The sequence below is a fragment of the Esox lucius genome, chromosome 24 (assembly GCF_011004845.1).
Source record: "Esox lucius isolate fEsoLuc1 chromosome 24, fEsoLuc1.pri, whole genome shotgun sequence".
Lineage (NCBI taxonomy): Eukaryota > Metazoa > Chordata > Actinopteri > Esociformes > Esocidae > Esox > Esox lucius.
The window spans coordinates 18,773,961-18,795,601 of record NC_047592.1 but is presented as its reverse complement, the minus strand read 5'-3'; the positions used below and the strand labels follow the sequence as shown (position 1 = coordinate 18,795,601).

At 41.9% G+C, this 21,641-nt stretch overlaps 1 protein-coding gene across 1 annotated transcript in view; it reads left to right on the top strand.

The window, feature by feature from the left end:
• Positions 1-4,314: 4,314 nt before the first annotated feature.
• LOC114830263 (low affinity immunoglobulin gamma Fc region receptor II-like) overlaps positions 4,315-21,641 on the top strand; it is a 37,368-nt gene continuing 20,041 nt past the window's right edge. Inside the window, exons 1-2 of the mRNA XM_034290649.1 lie at positions 4,315-4,409; positions 14,728-15,048. Of these exons, the coding sequence (XP_034146540.1) occupies positions 14,766-15,048 (283 nt within the window). The 5' untranslated portion in view covers positions 4,315-4,409; positions 14,728-14,765. The remainder of the gene's footprint in view (positions 4,410-14,727; positions 15,049-21,641) is intronic.

Below are 21,641 nucleotides of genomic sequence, written 5' to 3'. Positions count from 1 at the left end.
TAAATGATCAGACAGAGCTCAGGTAACGTAACTTTATTTTGGTTCATTTGGTTAACTTTGGTTCATTTCCCTTTACTCATGGTACAGTGCCTGATAAAACAAGTCCAGTAGGACAATCAATACAAACACAACAGGGGACAGATTGTATTGTTGTCATGAGTTAGGTTGTGGTGGGTGTAGGACACGGGCGCAGAGTCGAGATGACAGGAATAATCCATGTTTTAATTAAACAAAAGACTCAAACAAAAGACTCCAGTGACAGGGGCATCCAGTGAGAACAAAAAGCCAAAATGAACCACGCTGGTGTGGAAAAAGAAGGGAACTTAAATAGGGTCCCCAATTGGAAGCAACAACCAACACCTGCCTCCAATTGGGGAGACTAAAAGGATTGGAGGTGGCATGAGGTCCAACCTCCTGTACTGTCCTGACAATGCCCCCAGCCCAGCGCAGAGATGGCTAGGGGCATAGCCAGGACGTGACAATTGTTTTCAAAGTGGTTTAATTTGTTGGTACAAAGTTAATGTCTTCTAACATGGGGGGGGCATGTCTGCCCTGTCCCCCCCTTCTCCTACGCCCTTCCAAGAGAAACATCCTAAAATCTATTGTCTGTCTGTCCCTTTATGGTGTAAAACCACAACATCTGAACTGATCTCATCTCAGGAGTCAATGCTCATTTTATCCTCCTCTCTTCTAATAATGAAGAAGGAACCAGCCTGTAGTCATGTAGTCAACCATGAGGAGAAATAGTCTAAAATAAACATGGCTGATTACAATATGGTTTCTGTAAGTACCTCTAGAATATTACTCTCTTTTTGCCGTTGTGAGAGTAAAGAGGTGCAATCTAACAAGAATATCATCATATAGGAAGTGGGGATGTTTGTAGAGAACTGTTGTTCAGAGAGAGTTACTCCTGAAACAGAATGGGTCACTCCTGGCTCTGTGTTCTACTCTGTGAATAATTACTTTGTATGTTGTTTATGAGCATAAAGTTTGTTACAACTCTTTTACTGCAGCACAGTTTTCATTTGTGTATTACAACTGTACTATAATGATTTTCTTTGTCTTTGTTAAAGTACTCAGTACAACACCACTAAAATTATCACAAAGATAATAAATACACAACTGAGTCATGTATTCAGATACAATATCAAGAGGAAGGAAAAGCAATGAGAGGGACCAAAACGATTAAACATAATGAGATGTAGGCATGACTATATGAACATCTACCACTACCTTCAGTGTTGAGGGCACTCAGTTCTACAATAAAGACAAATAAAGTCTTTACTGTACAGCAATAATACAGTGATTGAAACTGTGCTGCAGTAATACAGTGATGTAAACTGTACAGCAGTAATACAGTGATGTAAACTGTACAGCAGTAATACAGTGATGTAAACTGTACAGCAGTAATACAGTGATGTAAACTGTACAGCAGTAATACAGTGATATATACTGTGCTGCAGTAACAGAGTAATAATATGAAACTTATATATTGAACCATTCTGTCTTGGTGATGAGTAACTCTCTCTGAACAGTAGTTTTCCCTACTAATCCCTCTACTTCCTATATGATGAGAGTATGATGAGTGTTCTTCATACCTCTTCACCATCACACTGCCAAAACAGACATGAAATCTAGACATGTAAAAGACAATAAACAACCATTCTGTTGTAGTTGATGCAGAGTTTCAAAGACAAAGCCACGTCTCAGACCAAAGAAAAGGAGAGATTAAGAGGGGCAGAAGAACATTCGTTTCTTCACTGTTGACACTGGGACTGGTGTTTTGTGAGTACTAATAAATTAAGCTGCCAGTTCAGGACTCTGAGGTGTCTGTTTCTAGGGACATCAGAGGTGTCACTAATATCACAATACAATCGGGGCTTAGCCCCCCCCCAGCAGAAAGTACCAGATTTATTTGAATATACATGAGGAATATTCTGATGTACATGCTAGGGGCTTACATTCTCATAATGCACAATCGAAAACAGATCAGGGGCTACTTTTTTATTATTATTTCTTTGGTCAATTTGAGATCCAGGGATATAGCCCTGGACGCCCAGGCACTGGCTAACATAACCCGCAAAGGGTTTTCTAATGATCAATTAGCCTTTTAGATTATAAACTTCAATTAGCAAACACAACAAGCCATTGGAACACAGGAGTGATGGTTGCTGATTATGGGCCAATGTAAATATTCCATAAAAAATCTACCATTTCAAGCTACAATAGTTATTTACCACATTGACAATGTCTGTACTATATTTCTAATCCATTTTCAAGTGATGAATTTTAATGGCTCAAAAATTCTTCTTTCAAAAACAAGGAAATGTATTAAGTGACTCGAAACATTTATATAGTAGTGTGTGTGTCTGTGTCAGTTTGTGTTTGTGTGTATTGATGGTAAAATATGTATAATATAATCCCTCCAGGTTCTCTGGTCTCCATCTCTGCCCAGACTGCTGTGTGGTCTACTGGTGGTGTCTCCATCTCTCTGTCCAGACTGCTGTGTGGTCTACTGGTGATGTCTCCATCTCTCTGTCCAGACTGCTGTGTGGTCTACTGGTGGTGTCTCCATCTCTATGTCCAGACTCCTGTGTGGTCTACTGGTGGTGTCTCCATTTCTACTGGTGTCCATCATAATGATGGTGAAATACTGCAGGGCTGGAGGTGAGGACTTTCTCCTTTTTTATTTCATGATCATATCACTGTTAATGGTTGAATTAAATTGTTCTATTAATAGACATTTGCCCAAGGTCAACTATTTCTATTAAATGTCTTTTGCTGGTGCTGTTTCTCAGAAAATATCTAACTAACCTTTTCACAACATCAAATACAGTTTAAGATGTGTGAAGTTCAGTACTAAACATTTGTGTTCAGTAGATTGTCTAAAGACAAGTTACAATCTGATTATATGATTGATCAGACTGAATCATCCTTGTGATAATTACAGAAATGGAAGGTTTTAAATCAGGAACAGAAGGGTTACAATTAAGAGACCACTGCAAATTGAACACTTCTGTTCCTCACTCAAAACTTCCCTTTTCAACTGTTTTGGAAAGGAAAGAAAAACATACAGTTGTATATTTATTTTTTGAGAACCCTGGGTAAACACAATATGTAGTGTTTAAATGATCATCTTAAGTAAAAAAAAAAAAAAAGGCTCTGTGTGAAAGAAATTATATATTTATAATTTGTGGTTTGGGCGCACTATTTACTATGTGTGAAAAGGGAGGCTCTCTGAACCGGTCTATTTCCTTTGTGGGCAGTGGAATAAGTGAGGTCAACTAGCTAGTCTCATCACCAACAGCCAACTAAGGAAGGGAGGCTAATTCAAACCTAATGTACATCTGTATGTAGGGAACAATACCAGAAACTGATCTCATCTCAGGTCTCTATTTATTATTCTTCTAATAACAAAGAAGCAACCAGGGTCAAACGTTTTAACCAACCATAAGATCTTAATTTGAAAATAAACATTGCATCAACTGCATCAGAATGGTTGTGTCACACATTGGTTAGGAAGGCAGGACACAATCACAGAGTTTTAATGATGTATAACAGAAGAAAAATACAAAAGGCACAAATGGCAGGATCAGAATACAGAACCAACTCGCTAACAACAATGACCAACACAAAACACTGTAGCAGGAGGAACTTAAATAAGGACACAATGAGGGAGTAAATAAGGTACAGGTGGGAACAATAAGGACAAGGACAGGCTGCATGTAGAAACACACACAAAACCCCAAAATAACAGAGCTACATTCAAAAACAAAAACCACAACGGAACAGAACCTCACAGGTTGCTCATAGTCTTTTAGATGTCTTGATTTCATGTCTGTTTTGGCAGTGAGAGGGTGAAGTGGCGTGATTTAACAAGACCCTTATCATATAGGAAGTAGAGGGGACATACTGATGGTACAGAAATTAACAACTACTGAGTCCTGGTTCACCTTTCAAAACCATCAACTGTCTGACCAGGTGAGTCAGTACCAGTGTCAGGGGAGAAGAACAGATCGTCCCAAGTCGTCACAACGCAGTGATTACCTCCAGTGTCACTGCTGAGTTCACTTAATATTACAGCGTTGTTTTTCATTTTGTTTGTTGTAGTCATGGTGGTTATAGTGTACCAATAGCTAATTCGCCAAAGGCCACACTGAGTTCAGACCAACAGGACGTATTGACAGGAGACAGTGTGACACTGAGCTGTACTGTAGAGTCTTCTGGATGGAGGTTTTACTGGTACAGACACAGACAAGACTCTGAACCAGTAGCTACAACCTCTGGATCCTCCTACACACTCAGACAGGTCAGTGTCTCTGATGGAGGACAGTACAGGTGTAGAGCTGGGAGAGGAGACCCTGTCTACTACACCCAGTACAGTGAACCAGTCCACATACAGGTTACTGGTGAGTATAAAGAAGTGCTCATACTATTTTACATGGATATAAATTAATCTAGGATATAATAATAATAACAATTATTTTTAGGAGCCTTTCTAATCATTCAAGGTCACCATACAAATCACAATAATAAATATAGCTGCAAGCAGCGATTAAGGGGACCAAGTAATGACAAAAGGAAACTTTGATGACCCTTGGATGTTACTGTAACTAAGCAACTGTCTTTACATTTGCAACTTCGATTAAAGCTGCAAGCAGCATTTAGTGGGTTTCAGCATTTAGTTAGCATGAAAATTATGCAATATGGTATGTAGGGTAAAAGAAACTGCACACATGTACAAACATTAACCCAATGTTGGATGTTTTTTCCTGTCCAATGGTGACCCCATGTCGTTTTTTACATGCTGGTCTGGTTTATACAACATTTGAAGATCTTCATACATAGATACCAAATGTCAAATTACATCAAGATTGGTCATTTGCTGCCATATGAGTAGTGTTTTAAGTGTTTTTCAAAATAACTAAGATAGCTGAAAATCTTTTTTAGGGTTAGGGTTAACCCTAACCCTGACCCAGACTGGCAACATTTTTCATAGTGAGGAGATACACCTATGGACTGATTTCTAAGACCAGGTCACAAGGAAAGGGTGTGGTGAACTTTCAAAAAGTCCAACTTCACAGGCTTGTGCCACCATGAGGCTGATTGGCATGTCCCATTTGCACCAGAAGTCATGTTTCTTGATGCTTTACTATATTAATTTGGGTACCTTTATACCATTTTAACTCACATTAATTAGCATAAAGGGCAGTTTTTTGCCAGAAGAATAATAGTGAACTGGAACAAACAATATGATTTGGCATACTTTTGAAACCCTAATCACACATTGTTAATCGACTGTTTGAGGAACAGCTTAGATTATTACAACAAAACATTCTCAGCATCCGTGTAATAAAAGATAGATGAATGTCACACACAGACATCTTATATAGTGAAAGGCTTAATTTTTCTAACCCACACATTGAAAGTGAAAATTACCATTTGAAAGGTTGAGTTAAAAATTATATTATCTACCTCGGCTAGTTTTAATGTATGTAATAAATGAGATGTTACTTCTGTACATTAATAACAATCACACCATTACTAGAATTGAGTAGTTATGTCAAATCATTATTGCTAATTTAGCAAGTTTCTAATAAAGGAATCAATTTCCATTTTTGTTTTACTCCACTTTGACTAAAGACTAAATAAAAACAGTGTTTATGCATTAATATAAAACATGTACAAGTATACATTAGTCATTTAGTAGACGCTCTTGTCCAGAGCAACTTACAATTAGTACAGGTACATTTTCCTGGAATAAATTAGGGGGAATGCCTTGCCCTAGGACATAACATTTGGCTCAATTGGGAATCAAACGGAACTTTATTAAAAATGTCACTAATTATAGAGCAACTTAAACACACACACAAGGACAGGCTTCCCACCTCAAAGACACACAAAACACTCAGCATAAATCCAGGTTTGTAAGGCATCTATAAAACAAGTAATATTGTTAGTCAATTTGAAATACATTTTAGGGAAACCTTTATTTTAGCCATGGAATTTATCTGAAATCTAACAGGACAAAAAAAGTTACACTGCGGGCCAAACTTTTGAAAAAAATTACAAATGTTGCTGTTTTGAAAGGACATTTTTACTTTTATTCACCAATGTGGTATTCAGCGGATCATAGTTTAGCTAGGACATTAATGATGTAAAAAACATGACTATTTAAGTCTTTTTGATTAAATCTACACAGGCCTCATTTCCAACAACCATTACTCCCCACACCTTATCCTTGAGTGACCATGCCAAATTGCTAATGTGCTACTAGAACATCACTTAATTATATCAATCAGCTAAAAGCTATTTTCTTTGATAACTTAAGCTTTACATGGTCTCTGTTTTTGAGTTGCCACAGTCTGCAGTAGACTGGAATGTGTTGAGGTCAATATTAGGTCAAAAGGTGCCAAAAAGAAACAGCTCACTGTAGATACCAGTCAGTCAACCAATGTTTTGAGGAATGAAAGATGTGTAAGGAGAAAATGTAGAACTAAACAAAAGAATAAGCACATCAGAATGTCCAAATAGGTTTCAGCTGGGTTTAATAAAATGAAAAATTATTTTCTAATACCAAATAAGCATTTTAGAATTATTTAAGGATTGTTGTAAAAACATGCCTTAATGTCTTTCAGAATTCACCTAGCAAATGTACACACTGAAATAGAAAAACACTATTGCAAAGATAATGTTAAAAATTATTTTAAAACTAGCCAAGCAACTTTGACATTTAAGTTAGTAATATACAGGACTGGAACTTTTGTTTTTTTAAGTGAGGGTGAAACATTTTTATAAAGCCCCTGGATTCTCAAATTGTACACCATTGAAAATCCTGCTGAGACAAGGTGCACCAAGTCATGTAGGCTACATTACCATGAAAGTGAAACATGTAAAACGTCATTACTGCGTGACACAATGTTTTAATATTAAATAATTTGGTAGATAACGGACAGACCCTCTGATAACTCTCCTTAAACGTCCTAATATCGGTCGTCAATCTCTTAGATTATTAAATCTTTACTGATGCTAGATGAGTGCTCTATAGCCGGTCTTAAAACAGCTTTGTTAGCTGCCTATAGCTCTGCAGCACAGCACTAATCAACTAGCTAGCGAACTTCATGTAGCTCAATTAGTAAATTAGCTAGCTACAATAACGCATACAAAACAGTTGTAAGATATATGGTCGTCATCTGCCATCAGCCTTGTTTGAAACAGGAAGTAGCTCGCTATATCAATGAGAGAGCGGGCAAAGTATGCTTTACCCGCTTATGCACAACATTGTGAGAAATTAGGTTGCTAACTCAAACTCACCTTATTATGCCATATAATGCTTCGCTTCAGGAAAACGTACGCACAAGCAGCATCTGTTGGAAAGAAGTCGAGCTGCACCAGTACCAGAAACGATTATGAAACGAAGAGGCGAGATGTCAGAGTTTGATACCCACTGGCTCAGAGTATTTTTTGGATGCCTTGGCCTGCCTGCCACTCTGAAATTACTGCCAGTTGTTGAAGCACGTCGTCCTAATTTGGAAGAGGCGGACCATAATGCAATTTCAAAATGTGGAGGGGACAAGTCCCTAATGAAATGTCCGCCTTCGTAAGATACCATTTTCAAAAATGGGGCTTTCCATTTCCAGTGAACAGGCTAGATCACTTTTGACAGGAAAGTTTGCAACCATTAGGCCTATTATATCTATAAACATTTCCAAAATATACAATAGCAATTTACCAAATAGGCTAATATACCAATTACAAAACCTAGCTTCATTTGAAACTTACCCACAAATCCAACAGGCCTACTTGCGATTTTTATACACAGGGTTGTGTACTCCTGGAAAACTTATAATCTTCCGAAATACTAACACCTTGTAAAAGGGAGCAGGTGTGACCTAACGAACAATTTAAGCTGTCGATGGGATTGGACATGACAAGTTCATTGATTATTAATTGACAGGAAGTCACATGGCAAAAAACCTGACCTGCTGCAAAAGTAAAGTCTTACCAAGGGAAATTAGAAAATAGATCTGCTAAAAACATATATCTATGTGTACAATAATATATGATTTGTGTAACATTTAACAAGAAACTAACCTCACTGGACACATAGACTTTTTTTTTAAATACACACACATCTTCTTCCGCTTCATCCGGGGCCGGGTCGCTGGGGCAGCAGTCTAAGCAGAGATGCCCAGACTTCCCTCTCCCCAGACACTTCTTCCAGCTCTTCCGGGGGGACACCGAGGCGTTCCCAGGCCAGCCGGGAGACATAGTCCCTCCAGCGTGTCCTAGGTCTTCCCCGGGGTCTCCTCCGAAAACAGATGTCCAAGCCACCTCAGCTGACCCCTCTCGATGTGGAGGAGCAGCGGCTCTACTCTGAGCTCCTCCCGGGTGACCGAGCTTCTCACCCTATCTCTAAGGGATCGCCCAGCCACCCTCCGGAGAAAGCTCATTTCGGTCGCCTGTATCCAGGATCTTGTCCTTTCGGTCATGACCCAAAGCTCATGACCATAGGTGAGAGTAAGAAAGTAGATTGACCGGTAAATCGAGAGTTAAAGAGTTAATTAAACTTTTTATGGTTTTATTTTCAATTCAGGAGAGTATACTGTCAGAAGAAACATTGTTTGTTCTACATTTTCTGCAATGTTTAGAAATAATGGTTGGTTAAAACTCACTGAGCATAACTTTGTATATAAAGTTTAGTATTTCCCTCAAATGTGTATCATTGTTTCACTTTCAACATATGTATTTGATTGCGCTTCAGTTAGTTCATATGTTTACATTATTCTTTTCCCTTTACTCATGGTACAGTGCCTGATAAAACAGCAAGTCCAGTAGGACAATCAATACAAACACAACAGGGGACAGATTATATATTTTTCAAAGTGGTAAAATACGCCCTTGAAATTGAAACTTCCTAAAATGTCTTGTATATCTGTACCTTTATGGTGTAAAACCACAACATTTGAACTCATCTTAGGTGTCAATGCTCATTCTCTCCTCCTTTTTCTAAGAATGAGGAAGGAACCAGTCTGAGTTCATGTAGTCAACCAAGAGGAGAAGTTGTTCTATAATAAACATCTATTTCTTTCTGTTTGAGGGTACAGATGTGCTATCTAACCAGACTCCCATCATATACGAGGTAGAGGGGTTTGTAAGAACTCTTAGAGAGTGTTACTAATCACCAAGACAGATTGGATCACACCTGGCTCTGTCTTCTACTCTATAAGAACTAACTTTGTATGTTTAAGAGCATAAAGTTCACTAAGGTTAATATTACTACTGATGGAATATATCGTTGTATAGTGGTTACTTTAGTAAAAACATACTCAGTCGAAAATCACGGGAGAAAGAAAAGCTTTATTAAAAGCACTGCAGCAGATTTGTCTGATAATACATATTCATTCAATCTCACATGTAAACATTGTTGCTGGCGGTTATGTACATTGAAGGGTGTCTCTCCCAAGCAAAGATAACATTTCCACAAAAAACCCCAAGCCAAATGGTCAATGTCAAATTCTACATTCCTGAGGTCTGTAGTGTGTGACCTACAGAGAAGGAATCTAATCACAGATGTGTCTGTTGTTCTCATTATCTTGGCACATTTGACTTTCAATGACACATTCATTCATATGATTTCACACTACTCTATAACTACAGCAAAGTGTTCTGTATATTACTGTATTTCTAGTGTACAGTAAAGACTTTGTTGTAGTACTGAATACCCTCATCTACTGTCACTAAAGGTGATGGCAGATATTCATATGGTCATATCTCCGTCTCTTTGTTTATTCTTATCTGCTTTTCCTTCCTCTTGTTCTTTTGACTAAATACATGACTCAGCTGTGTATGTATTATCTGTGTGATAATTGTAGTGGTGTTTGTCAAGTCTCACTTCCCATTTGACTGAATCACTCAGGAGTAACAAATACAAGTCCAAATTCTATCGGAAACTACTCAACCTCCAGTTCACTACCCTCCTGATCTCTGGGGATGAGCAACTCAACCCTGGGCCTAACACCACTGAGCCAGGGATACTCACCTTAGTGGAAAGCAGTGGATGGCATTGCCCTCTAACCACTGCCCTCATAGTCTCCTAATTTTAACCCTTCTGTTCCTCACTCAAAACCTTCCTTTTCAACTTTTTTGGAAAGGAAAGAAAAAGGGGCAGTGGTCTCCTAATCTTTTACTGCTGTGTGGTCTACTGGTGGTGTCTCCCTTTCTACTGGTGTTCATCATATTGATGGTAGAATACTGCAGGGCTGGAGGTGAGACCTTTCTTACAGTGAATCTATTAGCCACTGATCCAGATGTATTTTCTCCATTATTTCATGATCATATCACTGTTAATGGTTGAATTAAATGGTCGATTTAATATGTTAGTAGACATTCCCAGAGTCAACAGTTTCTGTTGAATTTATTTTATTGGTGCTGTTTCTCTAAAAATAACAAACTAACATGTTCATAACTTCTGATACAGTTCATATGTGTACAGTTCTGTACTAAAGGTTTGTGTTACGTGTTACGATCTGATGACATCATTGGTCAGACTGAAAAATCTTTGTGATCATTAACTATTTAGTTGTTAATTAAACAAAAGTGTATTTCTTATTTTAATCAGTAAACATTTTACATTTAATAGTGCTATGATTTTTTCCCTTTGGATATTGTCTCTTATTGCATTTGTCTACCTGAATGGTTTCAGATCTTCATCCAAAATATAAAGTAAGACAAAGAGAACATGAGGTAACACAAAATTCAGTAAAAAGTTAACTGACATCATCTGGCACTGTGTGAAAAAATTATGTATTTAAAATGTGTGGTTTGAGCTTACTATTTACAGTGTGTGAGAAGTGAAGCTTTCTGAACGTGTTTATTTCCTTTCCGGGCAGTGAGGCTTGGTTCACCACCAGTAACCAACTTAGTAAAAGACTGAGGGGAGGCTAATTCAAACCTGATGTAAATCTCTATGTAGGGAACAAAACCAGAAACTCTGATCTCATCTCAGGTCTCTATTCTTAATAATGAGCAAGGAACCAGGATCAGACCATTTTAGCCAAACATAAGATGTTGGTCTGAAAATAAACATTGGATCAACTGCAACAGAATGCTTGCTCATAGTCTTTTACATGTCTTGATTGCATTTCAGTTTTGTCTGTGTGGTGGTGAAGAGGAGTGATGAACAAGACTCTCATCATATAGGAAGTAAGTAGGTAAAACTGTTGTTCAGAGAGAGTTACTTGTCACCAAGACAGAATGGTTCATTCCTGGTTCTGTGTTCTACTCTGTGAGTACTGACTTAATATAACTACTCTATCACTACAATACAGTTTACATTACTGTGTTACTACTGTATTATAATGACTTTTTATGCCTTTGTCATAGTACTGAATACCCTCATCTACTGTGGTCACCCTCAAGGTAATGGAAGATATTCAAGAACTTGATAAATTTCACTGTGCTTCATCCTATTTGTCTCTGCCACTACCATTCCTTTTTCAAGTTCATTTTTACTAAATAGGTGTTTTAGTTATGTATGTAATTAAGAGAAGTCAGTAACACTATTTTGTGAGTCCCAAAAGAGTGCCTGTAGATGCTCTACAGATTATCTACTGACTATCTGTAACATTTTATCTATCTACTTACCATAACCCTTACCTATATTCTAACCCAAAACCTTATTCTAAACCTAACCTTAGCAAGCAGTTGTTCATCAACCGATAGTTTGTTTTCATAGTGGGTAGTATTACTTGGCACCAGGATACCCTAGGCCGCAGGTCGATGATCGACTTTGTTGTCGTTTCATCTGACCTGCGGCCGTATGTCTTGGACACTCGGGTGAAGAGAGGGGCGGAGCTGTCAACTGATCACCACCCGGTGGTGAGTTGGATCCGATGGCGGGGGAGGAAGCTGGACAGACTCGGCAGTCCCAAGCGTACTGTAAGGGTCCGCTGGGAACGTCTGGCCGAGTCTCCTGTCAGAGAGATCTTTAACTCCCTCCTCCGGCAGAGCTTCGACTGGATCTAGAGGGAGGCTGGAGATAGTGAGTCCGAGTGGACCATGTTCTCCACCGCCATTGTCAAAGCGGCCGCTCAGAGCTGTGGCCATAAGGTCTCCGGTGCCTGTCGAGGCGGCAATCCCCGAATTTCGGTGGTGGACACAGGAAGTAAGGGATTCCGTCAAGCTGAAGAAGGAGTCCTATCAGGCCTGGTTGGCTTGTGGGACTCCTGAGGCAGCTGACGGGTATCGGCAGGTCAAGCGGACTGCAGCCCGGGTGGTTGTCGGGGACAGTGCCTCTGGGATGGCAGACCGGGGTGGTGGTCCCTCTTTTTAAGAAGGGGGACCGGAGGGTGTGTTCCAACTACAGGGGGATCCCACTTCTCAGCCTCCCCGGGAAAGTCTATGCCAGGGTACTGTAGAGGGGTATACGGCCTATAGTAGAACCTCGGATTCAGGAGCCGCAGCTCCTCCACATTGAGGGGGGTCAGCTGAGGTGGCTTGGGCATCTGTTCCAGATGCCTCCTGGACGCCTTCCCGGGAAGGTGTTCCGGGCCCGTCCCACCGGGAGGAGACCCCGGGGAAGGCCTAGGACACGCTGGAGAGTCTGGCTGGCCTGGGGACGCCTCGGTGTCCCCACGGAAGAGCTAGAGGAAGTGTCTAGGGAGAGGGAAGTCTGCTGCCCCCGTGACCCGGCCCCGGATAAGTGGAAGAAGATGGATGGATGTATTACTGGATAGTATTACTGTGACGCCCTCCTCCGGCTTGGACCCACAACCACGCTCCACTGCTCCTGAACGCACCCCTGATTTACTGAACTTCAAGAAAGGTTGGATGGTGAAGATGGATGAACAAGGAAAATGGATGTATTGGTTTGTACTGACAGACCACAGCCTCATGTAACTACAAGGACTCGGTTGCAGAAGAGTCTTCAGATCTGGACGGTGAGATGGACCTGTCTACGTGCTACAACATCACAGAATACCAGGATCAACGGAACTACAGCTTCCAGATATACACCCAGGAGGGAGTCCACACGTTGTCAGCCATGACTGCAGGCATACCGAGGAACTGGATCCAGTCATGAAGAACCTGAGACCGGCCACTGCACCGGATGTGGCTAGCGGCCGTTGCGCTTTCTCCCTGTTGGAGGGGTTGGTTCAACCGGACATGACCCAGGACTCCCCTTCCTCTGAGGCATCGTCAGTAGGGTAGTTGGCCTCCACCCGGTCCTGTCCCCAGGCCCCATCTCAAAGCAGAGCCGTGGTGGTGCCCTGCCCGCCCACCCCTTTGTTTGGTTGGCGTTCGTGTGTCCGAGTCTTGGGGGGGGGGTTGCTGTAACGCTCTGTTTTGGTTTGGTTATGGTTTTGAATATAGCCCTGTAATGTTTGGATTTTGTTTGTGTCCTTACCCACAACCTGTGTCTGTCCTTGTTGTTTGAACCTGTGTCTTGTTGGTCCTCATTAGCTCCCTATTTAGTTTGTCCTCTTCTGTTAGTCCTTTGTCAGTCATTGTGTTTTTGTGCTTGGTTTATATCCGTCCCTGCTACAAGTCTGTGTTTTTCCTGACTGACTGTTTTTCTTTTTCCCGCCTGTTTCTGCCAATGAAATCCTTTAGCTGTCCTTCAAGTGTGGGCTTGGGTCCTGCTACTCCGAAATCGTGAAAATTACTATCTTTAGAACATCTACAGATGGAAATTGGGACTCCGAGAAGTCACAGAGTCACTGAGAAGTCTATATATTTAGTGTTTTATTATATTCCTGATACTGAAGTTAATTGTGCTATGATGGTTTTATTTGTGTAGGTAAACTGGAAAAAAAAAATACTTCCATTATCTGCTACAGAATGGTTACTTTAATTTCTCTTTTTGTCTGTATGATGGTGAGGACGGTTGAGCTAACCAGACTTTCGTCATAGGAAATAGAGTGGTTTTTAAGTAGAACTGTTGTTCAGAGTTACTCGTCACCAAGACAAAATGGATCACGACTGGCTCTACGTTCTACTCCGTGAGTACTGATATTGTGTCTGTATGTTTCTTATGAGCACCAAGTTCTCTAAGGTTAATATTACTACTCTATAACTACAGCACAGTCTACATTACTGTATTACTACTGTACTATAGTTACATTCTTTTGTCTTTGTTGTAGTACTGAATACCCTCCTTCACAGTAGTCACTCTCAAGGTAATGGTAGATATTCATTCATTTGATCAGACCACAATCTCTCTGTGCTTCATCGTCTTTGTCCGTCACTGCCTTTCCTTCCTCATGTCCATTTTTATTAAATAGGTGATTTGGTTGTGTATGTGTTTAAGAGAAGTCTATATAATTTGTTTTATTTTATGTCTGTTATGATGGTTTTGTTTGTCTAGATAAAATAAAGCCGGTAGTGAAACTGAAGCCAAACAGTCAAATATTCAGAGGAGAGACTGTCACTCTCAGATGTGACATACAGGGGGGAGGAGACACTGACTGGGAGTATAACTTCTATAAGAATGATCAGTCAGTTTACTATGACACAAAGCCTGAGTACAGAATCAGTCCTGTCTACACATCTCATACTGGGTCATATACCTATATGGGTGTAAAGGGAAACAAGGAATCCACAACCAGTGATGTTAGACAACTGACTGTGTCATGTATGGATATCCAATAATGTAAACATCTGAATAGCAAACTAGAATACTTTGTGAGATTGACAGTTTGAATCTTGTTCCCTGTCTCATCACAGATCAATCCAAGGCTGTCCTGAGTATCTCTCCTCAGTGGATGAACCCTGGAGACTCAGTGACTCTGAACTGTGAAGTTAAAGAGTCATCTACAGGCTGGAGGTTCTCCTGGTACAAGACTGTTCCCTACAGAGCTGGGTTACCCTCTCTATTGGACAAGTCCTACTCTGTAGAGGCCCTATCTGGATATGGGACTACTGAAGAGTCTTACACTCTGAGTCCTGCTGGTCCTACTGACACAGGAGGATATGTGTGTAGAGCTGGGAGAGGAGACCCAGTCTATTACACAGACTACAGTGAACCTCAGTTTCTCTGGTCAGGAGGTAACTACATTCTAAATGCATGACATTTAAACCATCCTCAAATGTTTCAATATATTTGACTTGTCTCTCTTTTTTCAGATCTGCAGTCTTCAGTGTCTCTCAGAATAAGTCCCAACAGAACTCAACACTTTACATCAAAGTCTCTCTCACTGACCTGTGATCTGAACGGAAACTTTACTGGATGGAGACTGATGAGATACACAGAGACAGGAGTGGAGTCAGGGTGTTCCCCTAACTGGGTATCAATAACAGGGTCCACATGTACCATCACCTCCACAGTCACATGGGACAGTGGAGTGTACTGGTGTGAGTCTGGATCAGGACAGTACAGTAATGCTGTCAACATCACAGTGTCTGGTAGGTCCATGAGGCAGTCATTTTATTATTCTAATATGAGATATTAGGTATTATTCTGTAACTGAATGATTGAAGCTCTTATGCCAGTGAATAAGTGTTGATTCCAGATTGACTGTATTATTTTTATTTTATGTTACACAGGTGGTAATGTGATCCTAGAGAGTCCTGTCCATCCTGTGACTGAAGGAGACTCAGTGACTCTTCTCTGTATATATAGATATCAACCACACACTAACCCAAAGGCTGATTTCTACAAAGATGGAGTACTTATCAGTAATGAGACCACAGGAGAGATGACCATCCCTACAGTATCTAAGTCAGATGAAGGTTTCTATAAATGTAAATCAGATCAAATAGAATCTCCTGAAAGCTGGGTGACAGTGAGAGGTGAGAAATTGTTCATGATCACATTACATTTACTACATTGTGAAGTGTGAGGGTTGAGTGTGAAACTGATAAGGCAAAAAGGAAAACAACAACACAACGATAATGCAGCTTTAGGATAAGTCTCATTTATAGAAAACCACATGGTTCTCCAACAAAGAAACAACAATCCATACATAAAACATCACATTTATATACAGAACTAAATAGGTGATTGGGAGCAGGTGTGTCCGTGGGGTGTGTCTCTGACATCAGTCTCCTGCTGGTGGTTAGTACACCGATGAGGTGGAGCACTGGAGAGGAGCAGGTGTTACACAACATCATGAGGAGCAGGTGTTACACAACATCATGAGGAGCAGGTGTTACACAACATCATGAGGAGCAGGTGTTACACAACATCATGAGGAGCAGGTGTTACACAACATAATGAGGAGCAGTTGTTACACAACGTCATGAGGAGCAGGTGTTACACAACTTCATGATGAACAACTGTTACAGTCAGTGGTAGTAGTAATGTACTGATTACATTAGATTATGATTAGAGAGTCTTTAAATCAGTGTTAGTCAGTGATTTTTAATGTAGTGTTAACATTATTTTATGATTACAGTGTTTTTAAATCAGTGGTAGTAATGTACTGGTAACAATACATTATGATTACAGTGTCTTTAAGTCAGTGGTTGTCAGTGATTTATTAAATAGGGATAGTCTCTGCAGTCCTGCAGGTTTTCTAAACCAAATGTATATTCTGTATCCAAAGCATAATGAAATATGTCCCACCCTTTATTTATTTTATTTACAGTGACTTTATTCTGCATCTCGTGGTTTTGTGCTGTTCTCTCTCCTGTCATAGTTCCTGTATCCTCTACATCAGTCCTAGTAGGAGTGGTTGTGGGTCTGGTTGTTGCTGTTGTTCTACTGACCATCATCTTGGTCCTGCTGTGTCGAGGTAAATAAAGACTTTGTGAGACTTTTACCATTCACTAAGTTTTCAGCTGAAGATAAGATTTGCAACTCTTAGTAATAGCGGTTCAAAACAAAAACAACCTGCTTTAATTGTGTGTCTTTCTCTGTACAGGTTGCTGTGGTAACAGAATATTATGGTGAGTACACCTGTATCTTGACCAATGTTACATACAGTACCATATTGTCTGTGTTCTTCATTAATGTCTCTCTCCCTGTAGGCCCATCCATCCCCAGAGCACCAACCAGGACCCCCAACAGGACCAAGGATCTACTCAGGTTCAGTCTCCTGATGCTGGATATACAGGTCAGTAGTATGGTCAGTCTCCTGATGCTGGGTATACAGGTCAGTAGTATGGTCCGTCTTCTGGTAGACAGTGAAAACAAAGTGACAATCTTTGAATTGTGATGGCAATTCCATTAAATAGATCCCTTTAGGAAGTAGGTACAGAGGAAAAATTATCTTTGCACAATGTACGGTTTTAGTAAGCTTGCAAGGAGAAAGGAATCATAGTTAAAAAGGTAAACCATGAGACATCTCTGAAGAAGTTGGAAATACATTCAATACTTATACAAGAATGGGTGGGGGTAAGAGTTTGTCCTCTTGTGAAAACAACATGTGTTCCTTATCCCTTCCTACTCCCTGTTGTGTTTTCCTCTATCCTGTCCTAAAACACATTGATCTGTCCTGACTCCCACTCTTACAAATGGTTTACATCAACATCAACACCTCTGGCATTCCTCTTCTTGTCTAAACACACTAAGTACTTCAATGCAACAGAAATGCCATCCAACAGTAATGGTTTGGTACCTTTCCTCACATCTATGCCTGGACACAATCTGGTATCGAAGCTCTACGCACAATTCCTTCAATCAATCAATTAAATGTATTTATAAAGCCCTTTTTACTTCAGCAGTTGTCACAAAGTGCTTTTACAAAACACCCAGACATGAACCCCAAAGAGCAAACAACCACAATGTTGAAGCATAGAGGCTAGGAAAAACTCCCTAAGAAGGTCGAACTTTAGGAAGAAACCTAGAGAAGAACCAGGTTCAGAGGGGTGACCAGTCCTCTTCTGGCTGTGCCGGGTGAACATTTTAAGAGTACAAGTTGTAATAATTAATCAATGTATGTGTTCTGAGTCCAGAGTCTATTTAAACCTAGTGCAGGTCAGACGCATGACCAGATGACATCAGCAGAGTGGCAGCTGACATCGTCAGGTATCGTCTTGATCTGCAACACAACCAGGAGGACTTTGGACAGGGACAGCAACGAGTCTTTCAAGCCTGGTACTCTGGAGGTGTGGGCCAAGACCTCATGTCCTCCTAAGTTTAAAACAGGGCAGGAGACAAGGAACATTTATAAAATTAATTCCTTAGATCTAAAAGGAAGACCCACTTCACTTGAGTGTTGCTTTTTTAACCTTGCAACTGTATCAAAGAGACATTTTGGATTGTTTTTGTTCACCTCAATCAGGTTGGAGAAATTCGCTGATCGAGCAGATGTGAGGGCTTTTCGGTATTGTAGTGTACTGTTTACCCAGGCTAGTCTGAATACTTCCATCTTGGTGGAGCGCCACTTTCGCTCCAATTTTTTAGAGGCTTGCTTAAGCGCTCTAGTATTGACTGTGTACTAGTTTCTCGTGTATTTATTTTCTTTTTAATTGTGCAACCGTATGTAAAGTTGTCAGCGTTCTGTAGGCAGGAAGCAGGAGTCGCACGCAGGGAGGTAGCTTGCGACCGTTTATTCAAGGTGAGAAAGCAGAGGGGGGTTACCCAAACAGGCAGGCACGTCAAATGCTGGGCAATAACAGGGTACTTAGTAACTTATAAAATGTATATCCAACAGAACGATGTAACAAACAATAACCCACAATCCCCCTAACCAACAGACATCCATGTACCGACACTAATCACACACACCAATGAGCAGATGCAGAGGGGAAAGGGGGGGTGTCTTCAGAAGGCCGGTCACACCAACTGCTGGAACCCAGGAGCACCAGCAGGGGGAGCCCCAGGGGAGGCAGTCGTGACTAAAGTATTTCACAGTATTGAGTTTAGATCCTCGATTAGATTGTTTGTGGATTAATTCACTCTGTTGTCGATGAGCAAACCTGGAAGAATATCAAGAAATCTATTTGTAGTCCGAGAACTTACAGTATGGCTTTTGTAACTCATTGTTTGCGGAGCAAGTGGACTTCTTGTTTTAACGGTAAATGTAATAAGACAGTGATCCAATATTCCAGGATTGACCTGAGACATGTTGGATAAAACCCACTGAGTCAATTATGACTTCAAAGGCTTTTTGAAGAGGATCATTGGACTTTTCCATATGAATATTGAAATGAGTTTCCAAAATTCTTGTCTAACCTTGTAGTCATGGCAGATAGTATTCTAATGATCCTCTTCAAAAAGCCTTTAAAGCCAAAATTGACTCAATGGGCTTTATCGAACATGTCTCAGGTCCAACACATTGCCACAATCACACCTTGGATTTAGTCCTGTCACGAGAATTAGATATTGTAGATCTAATAATTTTCCCCCACAATCCAGGAATATTGGATCACTGTCTTATTACATTTACCGTTAAAACAAGAAATCCACTTGCTCCGCAAACAATGAATTTCAAAAGCTGTACTATAAATTCTCGGACTACAAATAAATTCCTTGATATTCTTTCAAGTTCTCTCATTAACGACAGAGTAAATAAATCTGGAAACGATCAAATTGAGGATCTAAACTCAACACTGTGAAATACATTGGACACAGTTGCACCACTAAAAACAAAAGAAATACCAAATAAGAAACTTACTCCCTGGTACACAGACAATACTAGAGCCATCCATCCATCATCTTCCGCTTATCCGGGGCCGGATCGCGGGGGCAGCAGTCTAAGCAGAGATGCCCAGACTTCCCTCTCCCCAGACACTTCCTCCAGCTCTTCCGGGGGACACTGAGGCGTTCCCAGGCCAGCCCGGAGACATAGTCCCTCCAGCGTGTCCTAGGTCTTCCCCGGGTCTCCTCCCGGTGGGACGGGACTGGAACGCCTTCCCAGGAAGGCTTTCTGGAGGCATCCGAAACAGATGCCCAAGCCACCTCAGCTGACCCCTCTCGATGTGGAGGAGCAGCGGCTCTACTCTGAGCTTCTCCCGGGTGACCGAGCTTCTCACCCTATCTCTAAGGGATCGCCCAGCCACCCTGCGGAGAAAGCTCATTTCGGCCGCCTGTATCCTGGATCTTGTCCTTTCGGTCATGACCCACAGCTCATGACCATAGGTAAGAGTAGGAACGTAGATTGACCGGTAAATCGAGAGCTTCGCCTTGCGGCTCAGCTCTTTCTTCACCACGACAGACCGATACATCGACCGCATTATTGCAGAAGCTGCACCGATCCGTCTGTCAATCTCCCGTTCCATCCTTCCCTCACTCGTGAACAAGACCCCTAAATACTTAAACTCCTCCACTTGAGGCAGGCACTCCCCACCAACCTGAAGTGGGCAAGCCACCCATTTCCGACTGAGGACAATGGCCTCGGATTTGGAGGTACTGATTCTCATCCCCACCGCTTCACACTCGGCTGCAAACCGTCCCAGTGCATGCTGAAGGTTCTGGCTTGAAGGGGCCAACACGACAACATCATCCGCAAAGAGCAGAGACGAAATCGTGTGGTCCCCAAACCTGACACCCTCCGGCCCCTGGCTGCGCCTAGAAATTCTGTCCATAAAAATTACGAACAGAAACTGGCGACAAAGGGCAGCCCTGCCAGAGTCCAACATGCGCTGGGAACAAGTCTGACTTACTGCCGGCAATGCGGACCAAGCTCCTGCTTCGGTCGTACAGGGACCTGACAGCCCTTAGCAAAGGACCCAGGACCCCATATTCCCAAAGCACTCTCCACAGGTTGCCGCAAGGGACACAGTCGAATGCCTTCTCCAAATCCAAAAAACACATGTGGATTGGTTGGGCAAACTCCCATGAACCCTCCAACACCCTGTAGAGGGTATAGAGCTGGTCCAGTGTTCCACGGCCCGGATGAAAACCACACTGTTCCTCCTGAATCTGTGGTTCTACTATCGGCCGTATTCTCCTCTCCAGAACCCTGGCATAGACTTTCCCGGGGAGGCTGAGAAGTGTAATCCCCCTATAGTTGGAACACACCCTCCGGTCCCCCTTCTTAAAAAGAGGGACCACCACTCCAGTCTGCCATCCCAGAGGCACTGTCCACGACCGCCACGCGATGTTGCACAGGCGTGTCAACCAAGACAGCCCCACAACATCCAGAGACTTGAGGTACTCAGGGCGGATCTCATCCACCCCCGGTGCCTTGCCACCGAAGAGTTTCTTGACCACCTCTGTGACTTCAGCCCAGGTGATGGACAAGTCCACCTCTGAGCCCTCATCCTCTGCTTCCTCAATGGAAGACGTGAAGGCGGGATGGAGGAGATCCTTGAAGTACTCCTTCCACCGCCCGACGACATCCCCAGTTGAGGTCAACAGCTGCCCACCTCTACTGTAAACAGCGTTGGTAGGGCACTGTTTCCCTCTCCTGAGGCGCCGACGGTTTGCCAGAATTTCTTCGAGGCCAGCCGATTGTCCTTTTCCATGGCCTCCTCCCTGGCCTCCTCCCAGGCCCAAGTTTTTGCCTCCACAACCACCCGGGCTGCAGTCCACTTGGCCTATCGGTACCCGTCAGCTGCTTCAGGAGTCCCACAAGCCAACCAGGCCTGATAGGACTCCTTCTTCAGCTTGACGGCATCCCTTACTTCCGGTGTTCACCACCGGGTTCGGGGATTGCCGCCTTGACAAGGACCGTAGACCTTACCGCCATAGCTCCGAGCGGCCGCTTCAACATCGGCGGTTGAGAACATGGTCCACTCGGACTCAATATCTC